The 17,541-nt window shown below is 38.2% G+C and overlaps 2 protein-coding genes across 2 annotated transcripts in view; one reads left to right on the top strand and one right to left on the bottom strand.

Annotated features, from left to right (window-relative positions):
* Positions 1–17,541, bottom strand: part of LOC140168002 (nephrocystin-3-like) — a 279,876-nt gene that overhangs the window by 87,883 nt on the left and 174,452 nt on the right.
* LOC140168001 (uncharacterized) lies at positions 9,475–12,983 on the top strand. Its single transcript, XM_072191311.1, has 2 exons — positions 9,475–9,934; positions 11,551–12,983. Exon 2 carries the CDS (start codon positions 11,574–11,576, stop codon positions 12,318–12,320), a length of 747 nt encoding a protein of 248 aa, XP_072047412.1. The 5' UTR covers positions 9,475–9,934; positions 11,551–11,573; the 3' UTR covers positions 12,321–12,983.

Consider the following 17,541-nt stretch of genomic DNA (forward strand, 5'->3'; position numbering starts at 1 on the left):
ATTTCCTTAATTCTTGTCAATTTCCTTAATTCACCTGAATTTCCCTCTCAATTCACCTGAATTTCCCTCAATTTCCCTTAATTCTCTTCAATTTCCCTTAACTTCCCTCAATTTCCCATCATTTTCCCAAAGTTCCTCAATTTTCCTTAATTCCCTCAGTTTTCCCCAATTCCCCTCAATTTCCCTTAATTGCCCACAATTTCAATTAATTCACCTGAATTTCCCTCAATTTCCCCAAAATTGCACTTAATTTCCCCCATTCCCCTCAATTTCCCCAAATTTCCCTTAATTCTTGTCAATTTCTTGCCCACAATTTCAATTAATTCACCTGAATTTCCCTCAATTTCCCTTAATTTTCCCAAAATTGCCCTTAATTTCCCCATTCCCTCAATTTCCTTAATTCTTGTCAATTTCCTTAATTCACCTGAATTTCCTCAAATTCCTTAATTCTCTTCAATTTCCTTAACTTCCCTCAATGTTCCCAATTTTCCCTCAATTTCCCTCATTTTCCCAAATTTCCTTAACTTCCTCTATTTCCCCATATTTCCTTTAATTCTCTTCAATTTTCCCAAATTTCCCTTAATTCCCCTCAATTTTCCCCAATTCCCTTAATTGCCCACAATTTCAATTAATTCACCTGAATTTCCCTCAATTTCCCCAAAATTGCCCTTAATTTCCCCCATTCCCCTCAATTTCCCTCATTTTCCCCACTTTTCCCAAATTTCCCTTAATTGCCCTATAGGCCATCTCCCTCACCAAGTACCATAGCCATGCGACAAACGATGTTGATGCAAATAATGCCAGAAGAGTATTTGCATCCAAAAAATCTAAATTTCAAAAATGCAGAAAACTGTTGAAAATCGTGTAATGCCCCTTTAATGACCTAATTAGCATATTTCGGGACGAAACTCTTTTCCAGTATGGGGCAGGTATAGGCCCTCCCCCTCACCAAGTACCATAGCCATGCGACAAACGATGTTGACGTAACAGCATTTTTTAGCGTTTGTTACTAAATTGTTGAAAATCGTAATGCCCCTTTAATGACCTAATTAGCATATTTCGGGACAAAACTCTTTTCCAGTATGGGGCGGTATAGGCCCTCCCCTCACAAGTACCATAGCCATGCGACAAACGATGTTGACGTAATGGCATTTATTAACGCTTGTTAGGCCAGTATAAAATTAATGTTTTGGTTCTCGCCCCTACCTCCTCAATTTCTGGGATTTGTCAGATTTTTTTTTTTTTATAGATTTTTCAATTATTTTAGACTTTGGAATGATTTATGAATTTTTCATACATATAAATAAGTTTATTAGAGAACAAGGACCACTTCCAAGTCTTTTTGTGGTACTCTAGGGGTTTTTTCCCTCAGAATCTCACATTTGAAAAAAAAAAAAAAAGTGCCTCATCGTTTCCTCGAGCACTAGCTTGGAAAAGACCGAAAACTACAGACAATGCTGATTTTACACTGAAAAAAAACAACAAAAAAACACCTCCCTCCCTCATCAATTCATGAAAATCCTCTGGACGAGAACCAAAATATTAATTTTATATGGCCTTACTAACGGACGGACGGACGGACTAACGGAGAGACATGGTGACTTATAGAGCTGCTACCCGCCGCAGCTAAAAATGGGCGAGGGGGTGTATAATTCATTTTTGTGTCAGGGGTAATAATTATAAATATGTGTACATCTAGGGGTTGCTGAATAGGATGGTCAAAAAATTTTATGGAGGCCAAAAAAGGCGGGTATGCTGGCATTTTGCTCTTAATTATTGCACAGCCCCTAAAAAAAACATTGCTCCAGTATTTTATAAACTGTGATAAAGTTCAATAAAGTGGCAACACTGGCTAGCAACACTTTCATGCATTTACAGTGACCTGTGACCTCCATGATTGTACATGTGTGCAGAAGCATGAACCAACTCAAGCTCTGTTTACATTTATTTCCTATGATATTTTAATGCTGCAGAACTATAGTATTATAATAGTATCCAGGTAAGGGAATTGTTCACCACATTTTCACTGCTCATTATTCAAAGAATTTATAGCAAATGTCATTGGCTTATAAAATATAAGGCTTTAAAACTTTAGCCTGTACCCCCGGGGGGGGGCACTCAACTTTGGAAGTGACGGGTATGTGCCTCACCGGAGTCGCTAAGTAGGGGCCTATCGGGTACAAAGCGTTATTTTAAAAAAGGGGGGTCATTGGGTACAAAAAAAATAAAAAAGGGGGTCATTGGGTACAATATTTTGAAAAAAAGGGGGTCATCGAGTATAAGATTTTTTAAAAAGGGTCATCGGGTAGAAAATTTTGAAAAATGGAGCAAAATTTTGAAAATTTCGCATAATTTTGAAAATATGGAAAAAAATTTGACAGTTTCGCATTTTTTTGTTGCACTTTGATGATGCTATTCTAGAAAAAGGGGGTCATTGGGTAGCCGCAACCAAAAAAAAGGGGGTCATTGGGTAGCCGCAACTAAAAAAAAGGGGGGTCATCGGGTATGGCTTTTAAAAAAAGGGGGGTCATCGGGTATAGTCGACTTCAAAAGAGGGGGGCCTATTGACAGGCACATACCGTCACTTCCAAAGTTGAGTGCCCACCCCGGGCCTGTACCAGTAATAACTAATAATATAATCGCATTGTATTATAAGCTTATAGTACCCCAAATTTCTTCATGGACATTCAATGGTGTATGTATAGCCATGGCCTAGGAGTCTTTCCCCCATTTTGCCACCTGGCCCCAGGGATGCTGGTTGCCCTGATTTGTAAGATTTAGGCCTTTTTTGCAGCTTATATACATGTACAGCTTATTTTTGAAATTTCTGCCCTGTTGCTTTAAGGGGGTACTACACCCCTGTCCAATTTTGTGCCTATTTTTGCATTTTTCTCAAAAATTATAGCGCATTGGTGACAAGTAAGATATGTATATTATAGGGGCAAGGACTACAACTACTGCACTGGAAATTTTATTTCGCACAGACAGCAGTTGTGGAGTTGCAGTCAAAAATAATGTAGGCCTACCCATATTGCAGTAGAAATTAAGCTTTGCACTTTTTCCTCATACGATACCTCCCATGCAGCCCTTTGCACTATGTGTATCCGCAGGTACACATGTGCTCATCCATCTGCGAGCTTTGAAGATGCTCCCTTTTGCATTTCATTTTGTGAGGAGGGGGATCAGTAGGCCTACATAAAATGACCACGAGGACATGCTCAGCAAACATTATGGGTACCGTAGCATTTTCATATCAATGACCCCTTTTTGAAAGCCAATTTTGGTACGGTATACAAAAATATACGTACAATGTATGGATGGGTCGCTTTTTCAACATTTTCTCAATTTTTTTCGGAAAATAGCTGAATTTTGCCTCAATTTAGCAAAAATTTCCCCAAAATTAGTAAATTTGGTGGGGCTCAACCGATATACAGCATAAATTTTGTCCACCAATCCAATATCGATTTTATAATATCAGCCGATATCCAATCTGATACAATATCGGAAAATTGAAAAGTGTAATTTTTCACAAATATTTTGTTTTAATGTAAAAAATTCTGCATGACTAAAGTAATACTAAACCAGGGGCGTGCCCAGAAACCGGGTCCCTGGGGGACTGAAGTCTGAACGAAAATGTTTAAAGGTTATACATCGGCGCGTCAGCGCCACTGAGTCACACGTACGCGACTGGGGGTGTGTGAGGGGGGATGTGCCCCCTCAGAATTAGAAAATGTTTGAAAGTGAAAGCCCTAATGGAGCCATTTGGTGCAATATCCATTTTTACACAATTATTGGTTATTTGCGGAGCATTATATTTTAACAGATTTCCAACTGAGCCGCGAATTTTAGTTTTATATGAACCCGTATCTTACTATAAATAGGGGAATGTTGTGGGTTTGTGTGTATATTTGTGAATGAACCAGCTCCGTCAGTTTCAATCCAAATGTCGCCAAATTCACACAGGAAATCGAGGAATAGACGACAATGTGTTTAAAGTTTATTTGGTTGAAAATGGTCTAGAATTGGCTGCAAAAACAGTGAAAATATGGGTAAAAACAGGGTTTTTGTTATGAAAATCAGTTGCCAGCCTACGCGTCACTGCAGCTGGCCGGCAGCGTGTCGGCGCCGCATGCGTAATGCGCACTACACCAATGTGTGCGTAAACGGCGCAGAGTCACACACCTTGCGTGCCTGTAGAGACCAGTGGACATGATAATACGGAAAGAAGGAAAAATAAAGGACTCAGGATAACGGGTGCAGTCAGTCGTGAGCACGCTCAAACGCTGCTCTGTGTGAAAGTAAATATGCATAACAACCAGTGCGCGTAATGCTCCGTAACCGATTATGCATACTAATTAGCTCATGACATTCCCCTGTTTGAAGAGCTCTAATTTCTTAGTTTTAACACGAAAAATTACAAAACTTTCGAATTATCATGCCAACTCATTGAACTTGCACGTTGCAAAATAAGAAATAGATCTAAGTTTATTTAGATGGATAAATAGCGTGTTTTTTGAACTAGCAAATTTCAATACAAAAATCGGAAAAAACACACTATTAAATTCCATTTTTCGGCGGTAATTCAAATAACACATCCGTATAATTCAAAAATATGACCGATACAAAGGTTTTGAATACCAATACCTCGAAAAATCCGTACGAATTGGCGTAAATCGACCAGGAGGTAGACACTTTTTTACGAAGGTCAAATGAGGTTCGACAACAATCAGCGGGTGACATTCCCTGTTTGAAGAGCTCTGATTTCTATATTTTAACACGAAAAATTATCACTCTCTCAAATTATCATACCAAAGCAGTGAACTTGCATGTCACAAAAAAAGAAGGAAATCAAGATTATTTAGATGAAAAATAAACGTGTGTTTTGAACTAAACAATTTCAGTAAAATGTTGGGAAAAAAGCACCATATTTAAACTTAATTTTGTATTTTTAATTTTAATAACACAATCTTAAAAATCACAAATATGAAAGATAAAACGGTTATGTACACAAATGCCACGAAAATGTTGTACAAATTGACGTAAATCACCCGGGAGGTAGACAGTTATCGGCGAAGTTGAAATGAGCTTTGAAAATATTCAGGTTTTTAAAAACTTTTTGTTTACTTATTAATGCTGTGGCGAACTGAAACGCGTATCACACTGCACACCACTTGTATAGCGCGAAGCGTCACACAAAGTTAACATGGCTACCAGCGCGGTATTTATGTTAGGGCGCAGACAACCCGAATGTTGATTGATAGGTGACGCAAAAAATAACACGAGAAAGGCCTGCAATTCTATAAAATTCGCATTTTTCCATCATTTTTGAAGAACAATTTAGACACTTAATCGAAATAACACATACGTATAAATATACCAAACGAAGCGGAATTATGTTAACTACATGAAAATGACGTCAAAAAAGTTCATGATTAGGTAAATCGGAGAGGAGGTAGACGAATGTCGCCTAAGGTTTTCAATCTGGAAAAATTCAACAAAAAGTTAGTGTCATTTAAATGATCAAAAACAACAAAAATAAAGCAAACATAGTCTCGTTTTTTATCACAGAATTAAATGTACATGCCTCCTTAGCAATTTCGAAGCAATTTTGAAATGTTTTCAGAAAACAGATGCCAGTATACACCTTATTTTTCAGGTCAGTCAGTACTCAGCGTGTTTTTGTCTAAATTATTGTACACGGATTGCGAGCGAGAAACCATGAGATTCTTCGAGATCCTCATTTCACAACGAGCCGATTCAGCTCATTTAGCGACCGTGCTCACGACTGACTGGGTGAACACGTCCGCAGACACGCTATGAGAGGACGTAATAAATACGGGAAAAAGATGTGTGTTGTATAAACAACATGAAGCGGTACTGACTATAAAGAAACTTGAGGTACGAGTAATACATTTTTTGTTGTAGGACAACGGGTTAAAGTAAGTAAATGAAACGGGAACGAAATAAAGAAGGAAAGAAACTAATCAGAAAATGTAAGAAAAAAAGAAGCTAAATTAATGAGAACAGAATTAAATAAAAAAAACATGGAAACGGGAAATTACAAGCAGCAAATAAAAAAAGAAGCTATAAGGGAAATGTAAGAAAGAACAGATTTAGAAAATAATGGGAACGGGGTTAAATATATAAATAACATGGAAACGGAAAATCACAAGCTAAGCAGAAGAAACTAAAACAGGAAATGTAAGAAGAGACAGATTTCGATAAATAAATTACCTTTTCAATGATTCTACCTGTTCAGTAATTCTTCCTGTTATAGTGAACGCTCCCATTTACTCATCTAGCGGGGATCCGTGCGAAGCGTGGGTATTTCGCTAGTGATCAATAACTCGCAATCAAAGCCTAAATGAAGGGATTTGGTGCAACATTTTACATTATTATTGGTTATTTTGGAGCATAGGCCTACATGTATTATGTGCATCTATTTATAGGAACATTTTCCATTCAGCTCCATTCTCGGGAAATTTGACCGAAAAAGTGGCTATAAAATGCGTTCAAATTTCCTTCAAAATTTGTGAAATAGGCCTATGGATCCACTTTTGGTGCGCTTTTTTTGCCCCTTAGGATTTTAGGGGGTACTATATCCCCTGCCCTCACTGTGGCTATGCCACTCTCACTCCCTCTCTCTCTCTCTCTTCCTTCTCCCTTCTCTCTCTCTTTCTCCCTCTTTTTTAAATTTTTTTTAAAAACCCAGTGGGCTCGGCAGCCCCCAAAGCCCCCCCCCCCCGGGTACGTGCCTGTAAAAACACAAAGAATTGGATATTTATCTGTATAATTTTGTCAAAATATAACAAGTAATGACATGGAGCTTGTGTGTTATGTTTCTCAAGATTTACTACTTTCAAGTCAAGTAACATTAGTCCCAAAAATAGTGAATCGAGTCAGACTCCAAGTCACACAAATTGAGTCTATACATCTCAGTCAGTAAATAACAGGCCCATAACCAGGGGGGCTGGGGCAGATGCCCCCAAAATCCAAAAATGCCCCAAAAGTCCCCTTTTTAACCAAAAAAGTCCCATTTGCAAACATAGCGAGTGAAAAAATTGGGGTTTAATGCCTTTTGGTCAAAAAAGGTCCAAATTTTGGGGAAAAAAGTCCACTTTATCAAAATCTGCCCCAGCCAAAAAGGTCCAAATTTTGAAAAAAAAAGGTCCACTTTTTCAAAATCAGCCCCCAAATAAATCCTGGTTATGGGCCTGGTAAATAAGTTAGTAACTTAGTAAGCAAGTGACATACACTTCTATAGCGTGTACTTGCGGTCCAAAAAAAATGAACCCTTATTTTGGTGTGTTTTGTGAATCATGTTAATTCGTCGGCTGAAAGTAGCCTACGGTATATCTTATAGATGCATATACTCATGGATATATTAAGCCCTGGAGCCAATGATTTTATGGATCAGGGAATTGGTGGGGCACTCTACTTTGAAAGCATGGGCATCAATCATTGGGGGACATGTCCCCCCACCTTTCGGCAAAATGACCACTTTTTTGTTCTTTTCAGCCACTTTTTGACAATTCAAGTCGAATGTCCCCCCATCATCATCATCATCAGTCGGCTGCGGAGCAGCGACTATAAGCTTTAAAAGTGGGGGGGGGCAGGGGAGCAATACCCCCCACTTTTGTTGGTCATTCAGGAAAAAAAATGTCAAAATTTGCCCCCTCACACTCCTAATCAGACTCCATTCGGGGGAACTGAACAACCTCACAGCCCCCCACTTTCAATGTGCTGTGCACGCCACTGATACATACACCCACATTTCAAGCCTGATGGCGCTTATGTTTGGAAGTGACAGGGATGTGCGAACAGCAGTTCAAAACTAGGGGTCTTTTAGTGAGAGCCTAGACACTAATAAATTAAAGGGGTCTTTCAGTGAATAGACACCAAAAAATGGGTCTTTCAGTGAGACTTGGGAAAATATTACCAAAAAGGGGGTCTTTTTGGGAGACTGGAAAAATTTTGGGTCAATATATAAAAGTTGATAAAAATTGTTCAAAAAGTTGAAGAAAAATAATGAAAAAACATCAGAAAATAAATTTGTCCAAAATTCTTGAAAAAGGGGCTGTCCTTTGGTGACAGGAAAATAAAAAAAGGAGGTCATTGGGTGAAAGGGGATTGAAAAATGAGGTCAATGTGGTTGCACATACCCATCACCCAGTTTAAGTCAGTGCCCCCCTCCAGGGAATAACTGACTGCAAATATTTTGTATTGAAGTGTGACTTACCTGTTTTGGTACAAAGCAGATGGAGTCATGACATTCCATGGATAGTGCCCATTCAGTTAGGGATCATTGATGACAGGGATATGGAAAAGAAAAATACAAGATACACTACTGTTAGCCTGTATCTCAAAATCATGTCTGCAAAAGAAAAGGAAATACATATTAGTCTAGGGTACGTGATACGGAAAAAACAGACAAATTCACAGAATTCAGGGTTTGCTCATGGAAAATTGAAAATGCCATAAAATAGTGAAAAACTATATAAAATGTCTAACTTTTGTGTTGATTTGCAAAAGAAAACAAAGAAAAGTGTTTATTTAGCAGTAATCAACAATTAAACAATTCACTATCCACAATATACTCATTGCTTACATTTTGTATCTATCAGTAACCCCAATACATTTGTACAGTCATTAAATGACCTTTGCAAATTTAGGTACAAAAACTCGTACTCTGTAAGTTAGGGTCAAATGTTACACTGTTGTTTAATTGAGGTTATTGTACTATGCCATTGGGATAAGGTCATTGTGGGCCAGCGACCCATGTGTCAAAACAAAACCAGGAACAAAACCTGCCTCTTCCCTTCCTTTTATTTTAGTTTTATAGTATGTACTCTCTTCTTTATCCTGTACAGATCATATGGCAGAGTCTCTCCAAGGACACACAAAATGGGGAGTCTACCTAAGGCCTCACAAGTGTAAATATTGCCAGCGATTTTTCCATAATGTTAGACAATATCTCCGTCACAGACGTCATCATGAGCAGCAGATTCATCGTAACTGGTATAACTGCAAGAAGAAACTAGTTCCCGAGGATTCAGCCCAAATAAGGAATCCAGAGAGGCCTTACAAATGCCAATACTGCAATGAAGACTTTAAATATTTTGGAGACCGCACCATACATCAACAGACTCATGAAAGGCCTTACAAATGCCATTATTGCAATGAAGACTTTAAATATTTTGGAGACTTTACCGTACACGAACAGACTCATATAACATGTATAAAGAAGCCTTACAGATGCCAATATTGCAAGAAAGGCTTCTCACAATCTGGATACTTAAAAAATCATGAACGAATTCACATCAACAAGAAACCTTACAAATGTCAATATTGCAAGAAAGGCTTTAAAACATCATGTGATAGGAAAACACATGAAAGAATTTCACACACCAAAGACACGCCTTATATATGCCAATATTGCAACAGAGGCTTCTCACAATCTAGCAGCTTAAAATTCATGAACAAACTCATAGCAATGAGAACAAGCCTTACAAATGTCAATATTGCAGGAAAGGCTTCTCACGATTAAACGGTGTAAATATACATGAACAAACTCATAGCAGTCAGCTGAGCAGTGAGAAGCTGTACAAATGCCAATATTGCAAGAAAAGCTTCACACATTCTAGCACCTTAAAAAGGCATGAACTACTTCACACCAAAGAGAAGCCTCATGAATGCCAATATTGCAAGAAAAGATTCACACAATCAGGCAACTTAAAAAAGCATGAAAGGATTCACACCAAAGAGAAGCCTTATAAATGCCAATATTGTAAGAAAGGCTTCAAAACATCGTGGGATAGGAAAGTACATGAAAGAACACACACCAAAGAGAAGCCTTATGTATGTAAACACTGTGATAAAGGCTTCAAGAGGAGTTTTGCCTTAAAAAGGCATGAAAAGGTTCATAATACCCATGGTAAGCACATGAATAATCATATCAGGTAAAGTTTGTTCAGCTATAATTAGCAAAAATTATTTGTTTTTTCCTACTGTCCACGTAAAAACTAAAATCTCAACTTTTTACGCTCGCGTAATTTCACATGTACGCTCATATATTAGTCGGACATTATGCAATGTGCAACTAGCGTAAGTGCTGCGCCCAACTGCATGCATGCACGCCATTTTATATCAATACTCGATGTTATGAGTCATTTTTTTTGCCCATTATAACCCAAAAATACTTAATTAATTGAAACAAATAGAGAATACAATATAAAATACAGTAATAAATGGCAGTAATTATGTAGATCAGCGCACAGAATTTCAGCGAATTCATAATTTCAAGTTATGTCTAGCTAGTGGCATAGCGATGAGGGGAGCCAGGGGGAAATTCCCCCCTCCCAGATATTTTTCAAGGGATGAAATGGGGACAGCAAAGAGTAAAGTGTCATTAAAATGACTGAAAAAGGGGCAAGAAATGACAATGGGGGACAAAAGTTTTGCTCCCAACTAAATTCCTGGCTATGCCACTGAACTAGAATCAATGGTGCATATAAGCCTTGCCTAAATAGAGCAGTCACAGAATGCTATATATTTGCTCTGATTATAAACCCCATTATTTAAACATTTTTACTGCTAAGTTTGTAATGGACACTGGAACACTTACAGCAAATTTAAAGAAAAAATTTCACTTTTTCGCCCAATTTTTTTAAGTTAAGGTAGAGCACCTATGCATATCCATAGTGTAAGTGATGCAGCATGTCATGGAAAAGTGTACACATAACTGTACATACTGCTTTGCATAGGGTCCTGCTTTATTGCATTTCACATGCAATGAGGGGCTGTGCAATAATTATGAGCCCAGGGGGAGGGTAAAATGGGGGGCAAGAAATTTTTGGCAAGCCTGAAGGGGGGGGGGGGGCAAGCAAATTTTGGCCAGCCGAGAGGGGGGGAGCGATTTTTGGCACACATTTATAGGGCACCTTTTAAATAAAATGCTCTAAAATGGCTTAGGAAAACAGTACGGAAATGCTTTAAGAACGCTTTGGCATGTCTAAAGGGGGCCAAAGATTTTTTATGGACCAAGAGGGGGGGGCAAGTGATTTTATGCAGGCCGAGAGGGGGGGCGATTTTTGGCGGGCGTTCAGAAATTTTACTCCCGCTCATAATTATTACACAGCCCCAGAGGGCAAATCACAGTGCACAATTTTGAAATTGTCAAGACTCGCCAATTAATTAGCTGCTTATAGATCTTTCCATACTTTTATTTTGGTTTTAACACAGTATAGACAAATCTGATTCCACACATTCCTACACCTCAATAGCAGCCATTGAAGTGGGCCATCCCACCTGAAATGTGAAATGATGCAAGCTTTGCAGGAATTTTAAACTGTGTTCCATCACCCGCGCGACAGAAGGACGCTTAAATTAGGTTTCACTGTAATACAATATAAGATTGATTTTTTCCACACAATTGTACAGCACCAGTTTGGTGCGGATGACCACCAGTAATGGCTGCATGAATTCTGACTAGGCTAAATTGGCTTGCCGGATTAGTGTATAATTATGTTATCTCTTCTTCATCCTTTATAGAGATCAGATGGGAAGTTTACCTGATGAGACCTCATAAGTGTAAATATTGCCAACGATTTTTGTGTGATGCCCAACAATATCTGCGTCACAGACGTCGTCATGAGCAGCAAATTCATCGTTACTGGTATAACTGCAAGAAGAAACATGCTCCAGTCCACCCAAGGGAACTACCAATTCCTACAGATAATACAGTTGATGCTCATGAGCAAATTCACACTAAAGATGAGAGGAATTACAAATGCCAGTACTGCAATGAAGAATTTAAACATCAACACACTCATGACATGGAGAAGCCTTACATATGCTGTTATTGTAAGAAAGGCTTTAAGTATTTTGGAGACCTCATCATACATCAACAGACTCACACTAAAGATAAGAGACCTTACAAATGCCTGTACTGCAAAGAAGAATTTAAATGTTATGGAGACCGTGCCATACATCAACACACTCATGACATGGAGAAGCCTTGCTTTAAGTATTTTGGAGAGGGAGACCTCACCATACATCAACAGACTCACACTAATGAGAAGCCTGTTATAATACAATCATTGCAAGAAAATTCCAGCCCGGCCAAGGATGATGAGAGACCTTCCAATGACAAATTTGCGCATTTGGGAGACCATACATACATCAAACATCCACAGAATCATTACATACATGTAGAGAGGCGTCACAAATGTCAATATTGCACAAAATGGTTCTCACAATCTGAACACTTAAAAACTCATGAAAAAAGCATACAAAATGCTTTGCACAGTCTAATGATTTAAAAAATCATGAACAAATTCAGAAGTCTTACAAATGCCAGTATTGCAAGAAATGCTTCTCACATCCTGAAAACTTAAAAAATCATGAAAAAACTCATAAATGCCAACATTGCAGAGAATGCTTCTCACAAACTAGTGACTTAAAAAACCATGAAAAAACTCATATAAAGCCTTACAAATGCCAATATTGCAGGGAATGTTTCTCAAAAACTATTCACTTAAAACATCATGAAAAAACTCATACAAACAAAATTACAAAGCCTTACGAATGCCAATATTGCAAGAAAGGCTTCGCACGAGTCTGTAACTTATCAAATCATAAAAATAATCATTGCAGCATGATGCCAGGTAGCATTTTGAAATGGTGAAGGGGATTAAGTAAGTACTCTAAATCGCTGTAGAAGTATACAGTGTTGTAACAAATTTAATTACCGGTACCATAGCGGTAGGCGAAAACTATTTTTGAATGTATTGCCCTGCACTATAAGTAAGCTGCACTCATCACCTGCCATGTCATGTGTATGTGTGCAATCATCAAAGCCTGCATCAAAAATGTTTTACTTTAGTAAAACCTAGATACGCTGATGCCTATACTGATGCACGGCAGTGAACCTAACCGTTCCGGCTGAAATCCAGAAATGACGTAATTTGTTCTGATGCTGCCACTTCCGGTAACGCGAGAAGAACATGCCTTTTGCAAACGCGAAATGGCCGACTCGTCCCGGCCCTTCCAGCGAAAAATACAGCTTATTTAGCCAATGTGAACATGAGGTCATCGGTTATAATATTTTCCTATCATATATGTCAGCTATATGGTACTTGACGATATAACAGTAATAAAAAGAAAACTGCAATCGTTTGTTCGTCGGATGTTTGACGGTGACCAGCTCTAATGACGCCATGATGTAAACAACGTCCGGTCATTAATAATTAATTAGGTAAACCCAAATATGGAAACCTCCAAACCTATGCAAATTAGGTGTTCGACGAATCAGAATACGATCAGCCCACCTCCAAACTTATGCAAATGAGTTCAGGCGGTTACGTGAACATGTACAGTAGTTCGGCTCTTGTGTATACCGACCTCTGTGGCAATCATAGATTGAACACAATACCGCCCGATACTACTCTTTTCAAGACACTAATCATACAAGTGCATCACATGAAATATCCATAGAATTACAATCCAGGTTTTTATGTCTATTCTTTGATAATCAATTGTGGGATGCAGTTACAGCGTACATCTAGTGCAGGGCAATATATTCCAAACTTGTTTTCAGCCATCGCTATCCTGTTATGTCACTACTTCTACAGCGAATACAGGCAGTGCATGATATAAGAGAGAACTAGGAAAAACAATAAATGTGAAAGGGTGATATTTGTGTTGTTTGTAAAAAAAACTTACGTTTCCTTAATTCTGTGGGTGAGGTATACAATATATACTTTTACAAAGGTTGGCTGTATGAATCAGGAACATTCTAGAAACATCAAACATAATGTCAAAACAGTTCTACTAAGTATGCTAAAGCATTTTCACAGGGCTGTCATCTCTCATGCATAGGGCGTGAGTCTCATGCATTCGGTCACTTTCTCACGCCAAAGTAGTATAATTAAATAAATAAATAAATATTATTATAATCTCATGCCTAGGTAGTAAATCGCACACAAACAGCTGTCAAATCAGTGAAATCTCACACATTTTAAAAATAAATTGTTGTCCCTACCCCCCCCCCCACTTTTTAGATTCTCGAGTGTAGTTGGCAAATAATAATATTCCATCCCAGTATGCCTCTGTTCAATGTGTCTCACGCCAAGCAATTCCAAAAAACAAAAAGTTGACAGCCCTGATTTTCATTAATTTTGTACTCTATATGTGACACAGTCTGGTCCATGGGGGCTAAAAGGCGGCAAATTTGAAATTGAGATAAGGCAAAAATATGAAGAAAAAAAAGCGCAGTGATTTATAGTGTGCTACACATAGGCACAACGCCTAGACGTTGATCCACAAGCCTCAGCACACTTTACACATTGAGGTCAAAAAACAATAAATACATAAGAAAATTGGCATCACAAAACTTCTTAACTTAAAGAACCAAGTGTGCTAGACCTAGGGTGTTTTCAGTACAGCCTGTCTCAAAAAAAGTTGTGCAAGTGAAAAGCGCCCTCTTTGGCAATTAGAAAATACCATTGTAACATGATGCTTAGGTCAACGTCATGGGCGTAGTCTTAGCTCTCAAACACCGTTTATTCTGTTCAATTTGGTTGTTTTAATCTCGAGATATGCTTAGTTAACGACGAAAGGGTAAAATCACAATTGTGCCACTTTTAATAGGGAGAGAGCTTTGCATGTAAATCAGCGATAGCATCAAGTTTATCAACAGTTCCTTCGTAAAATCAAAAGAATGCACCAATTACACAATACAATTTTTTTTTACTGTTTTTACTATTTTATCATGATGCAGGAATAATGATTCTCTTTTTCCACAGAAAGGATAAATAACTATTTCACATTCTGCTGTAAAAATAAATACATGTGCACGTCAATGATTTTATCATGGTAAATACTGTTCTCTTTAATAGTCACTCAAGACATGTTAAAAGACAAACAAATATTGCACACTGAGGTCCGTATGCATAAAAGAGTTAGAGAGGGTCTAAATGTATAGGTCTAACTGGAATTAAGTTCCACCAGGAATGATCCTTTACTCTTCCTTCCTTCCTTCCTAGAGTAGCTAGCAAATTCTAAAGGTTTTAATGCAACGTTCAAAAATAATACAAAATAACTTAAGCAAATGTAAAGGAAAATGTCCTTTCTCATGGTACTAAATTCCACTTAGATCGGGTCTAACTTTAGACCGGTCTAACTCTTTCGTGCATACGGACCTTATACGTTTATATTACTTGTTGGGAGAGAAATTAGACAAAATAATGCACGCGCGCTGATGTTGATGCGAATAATGCGTCTAATGCACGAGCCCCAAAGGGAGAGTGAGTGCGTTAGAGCTATATCATTGATTTTACATGTACAGCTCTCTCCCCTAGTAAAAGTGGCACAATTGTGATTTTACCCTTTCGTTGTTAAATAAATATATCTCGAGATTGCAACAAGTAAATTGAACAGAACAAACGGCATTTGAGAGCTAAGACTGCGTCCTTGACGTTGATATAAGCATGATGTCACAAAAGTATTTTCTAATTGCCACAGAGGGCACTTTTTACTTGCACAATTTTTTTTGAGACAGGCTGTATATGATAGCTTAAAGCCATATTATAACATTTGCTGAGCAAGACACCCTCACTGAATTTTTAAAATTCCTTTTTTTCAACCGGCGCATTATTATTACGATGGAATTATTAGTCGAACGCATACACGATGTTCATAACACACAGTACGTACACGGCGTACAGGATGGTGATATACACAACAAAGGGTCGTACCACAACATGACCGAAGGAGTGTGACGTATTGGCGACATGTGCGCTGGTAGTAAATTCCAATTTTCTTTGCTTTGCTGTAGTTGTTCGGCTCAAAAATAAAAGGGGATATATCTGACAGTAAAAGCTACCATTTTATGGCAAATAAATGCTAATCTATTTTGTTTGAAAATGTTATAATATGGCTTTAATGTTTGTATAGGGTAATAATTATATTAACTCAATTTTCAAAAATGCCTCCGTTGGCTCCCATGGACCACATCATGTCACATATGTAAATTCATATGTAAATTCCTGCTGTATTTAGAGCTACTTTGAATTAAGTACATATTAGGCGAGCTGAAAGGGGGGGCAATTTTTGCAATTTTTGGCACACATTCATGGGGCGCCTTTTAAATAAAACGCGCTAAAAAGCCGTAGGAAAACGCTACAGAAACGCTTAAATATGCTAATTTTCCTGCTCGCTGCGCTCGCAACATGTAAATAGACCATTTAAGATTTGGAAATTGGGCATGTGCAGGTGGAGGGGCAAAGAATTTTTGGCGGGCGGAGGGGGAGGGCAAGCGATTTTTGGCAAGCCATTTGGAAATTATTGCACAGTCCCTTAGTAAACAGTAATAAAATCCAAACCAATTAAGTCAATTGCATTATTTATTCTAAACATAAACTTTTAAACAAAACAGATGCAAAGTCAATCTAAAAGAAATATAAATTCAAGCAAATTCCAATTCCAATATAAATAAGGGGCCCCTCTCGTGTTTTCAGTCTTTGCCAAATATAAACTGTTTAAATCCCATGTTTTAAAATCAGGCATGAGAATATCATCCATGAAAAAACCTGAAAAGTTTGAAAAACCTGTAATATAAAAAAGACCAAAAACGGGCTGAAATTAAAAGAAAGTGCAGAAATTTGGACCATAAAAAAGCAGGAAAATTCTCATGCCTGTAAAATATAGTTTCCTTACACTGATGTGCAATATTTATCTGTACCCCGGGATGGTGAATTCACAAAATGTGTGGTCTGCCAAAGAATTGTTTTCCCCCACCCATTTGGCTATGCTAAAAACTGTTCCCCTACTTCGATGTGCCAAAACACCTCCCCCCCCCTCCTTTTGACATGGCATGAAATCTTGCCCCCACCCCACCCCTTTATACATGCAAGATTTTGGGGAACCCAAATTGAAAATCTTAAATTGTCTTACCGGTAATACGAGTGCAGCGAACAGGAAATTTTGCATCATGTGTTCTGACATTTGCATACATCTTTTTAGGGCGTAATAAAAAACAGTGGCTACAACATCTCTGCCAAAATTTGACTCCCCCCCCCCTCCCTTTTGGCCTACCAACAATCGCTTGTCCCCATCAACCTGCCAAATGCTTGCACATACCTCCCCTTTTTGGCCTACCCATTGGCCTACCCAAAATATCTTTGCCCCAGTCAGAACTCTTGCCCTCCCCTGTGCCCCCCGATATTCAATTTCCCCTCAATCCCCCACCCCGGAAAAAAATTCTGGTGCCGCCACTACTTCCCCCCCATCCCAGGGGTACACATAATTATTGCAACACCCCTTACACAAAAAGCTACAAAAGGAATTCTACACAAATTGCACATTTTTAGAGTAGCAGCGTTAAGGCCAATTACAATTGATTCTTAGTTTCCTGTTTCCCGCCCGCGTCCAAAGTTGAGAATTGCAAAATATTTAATTATTTTATTTATATTTTGGATTTTCTCTTTAAAAATAACTTTTAATGACTACCATTTGCTACTTTCTGACTTTGATCATATCATC

This window comes from Amphiura filiformis, chromosome 13 (assembly GCF_039555335.1).
Source record: "Amphiura filiformis chromosome 13, Afil_fr2py, whole genome shotgun sequence".
Taxonomy (NCBI): Eukaryota; Metazoa; Echinodermata; class Ophiuroidea; order Amphilepidida; family Amphiuridae; genus Amphiura; species Amphiura filiformis.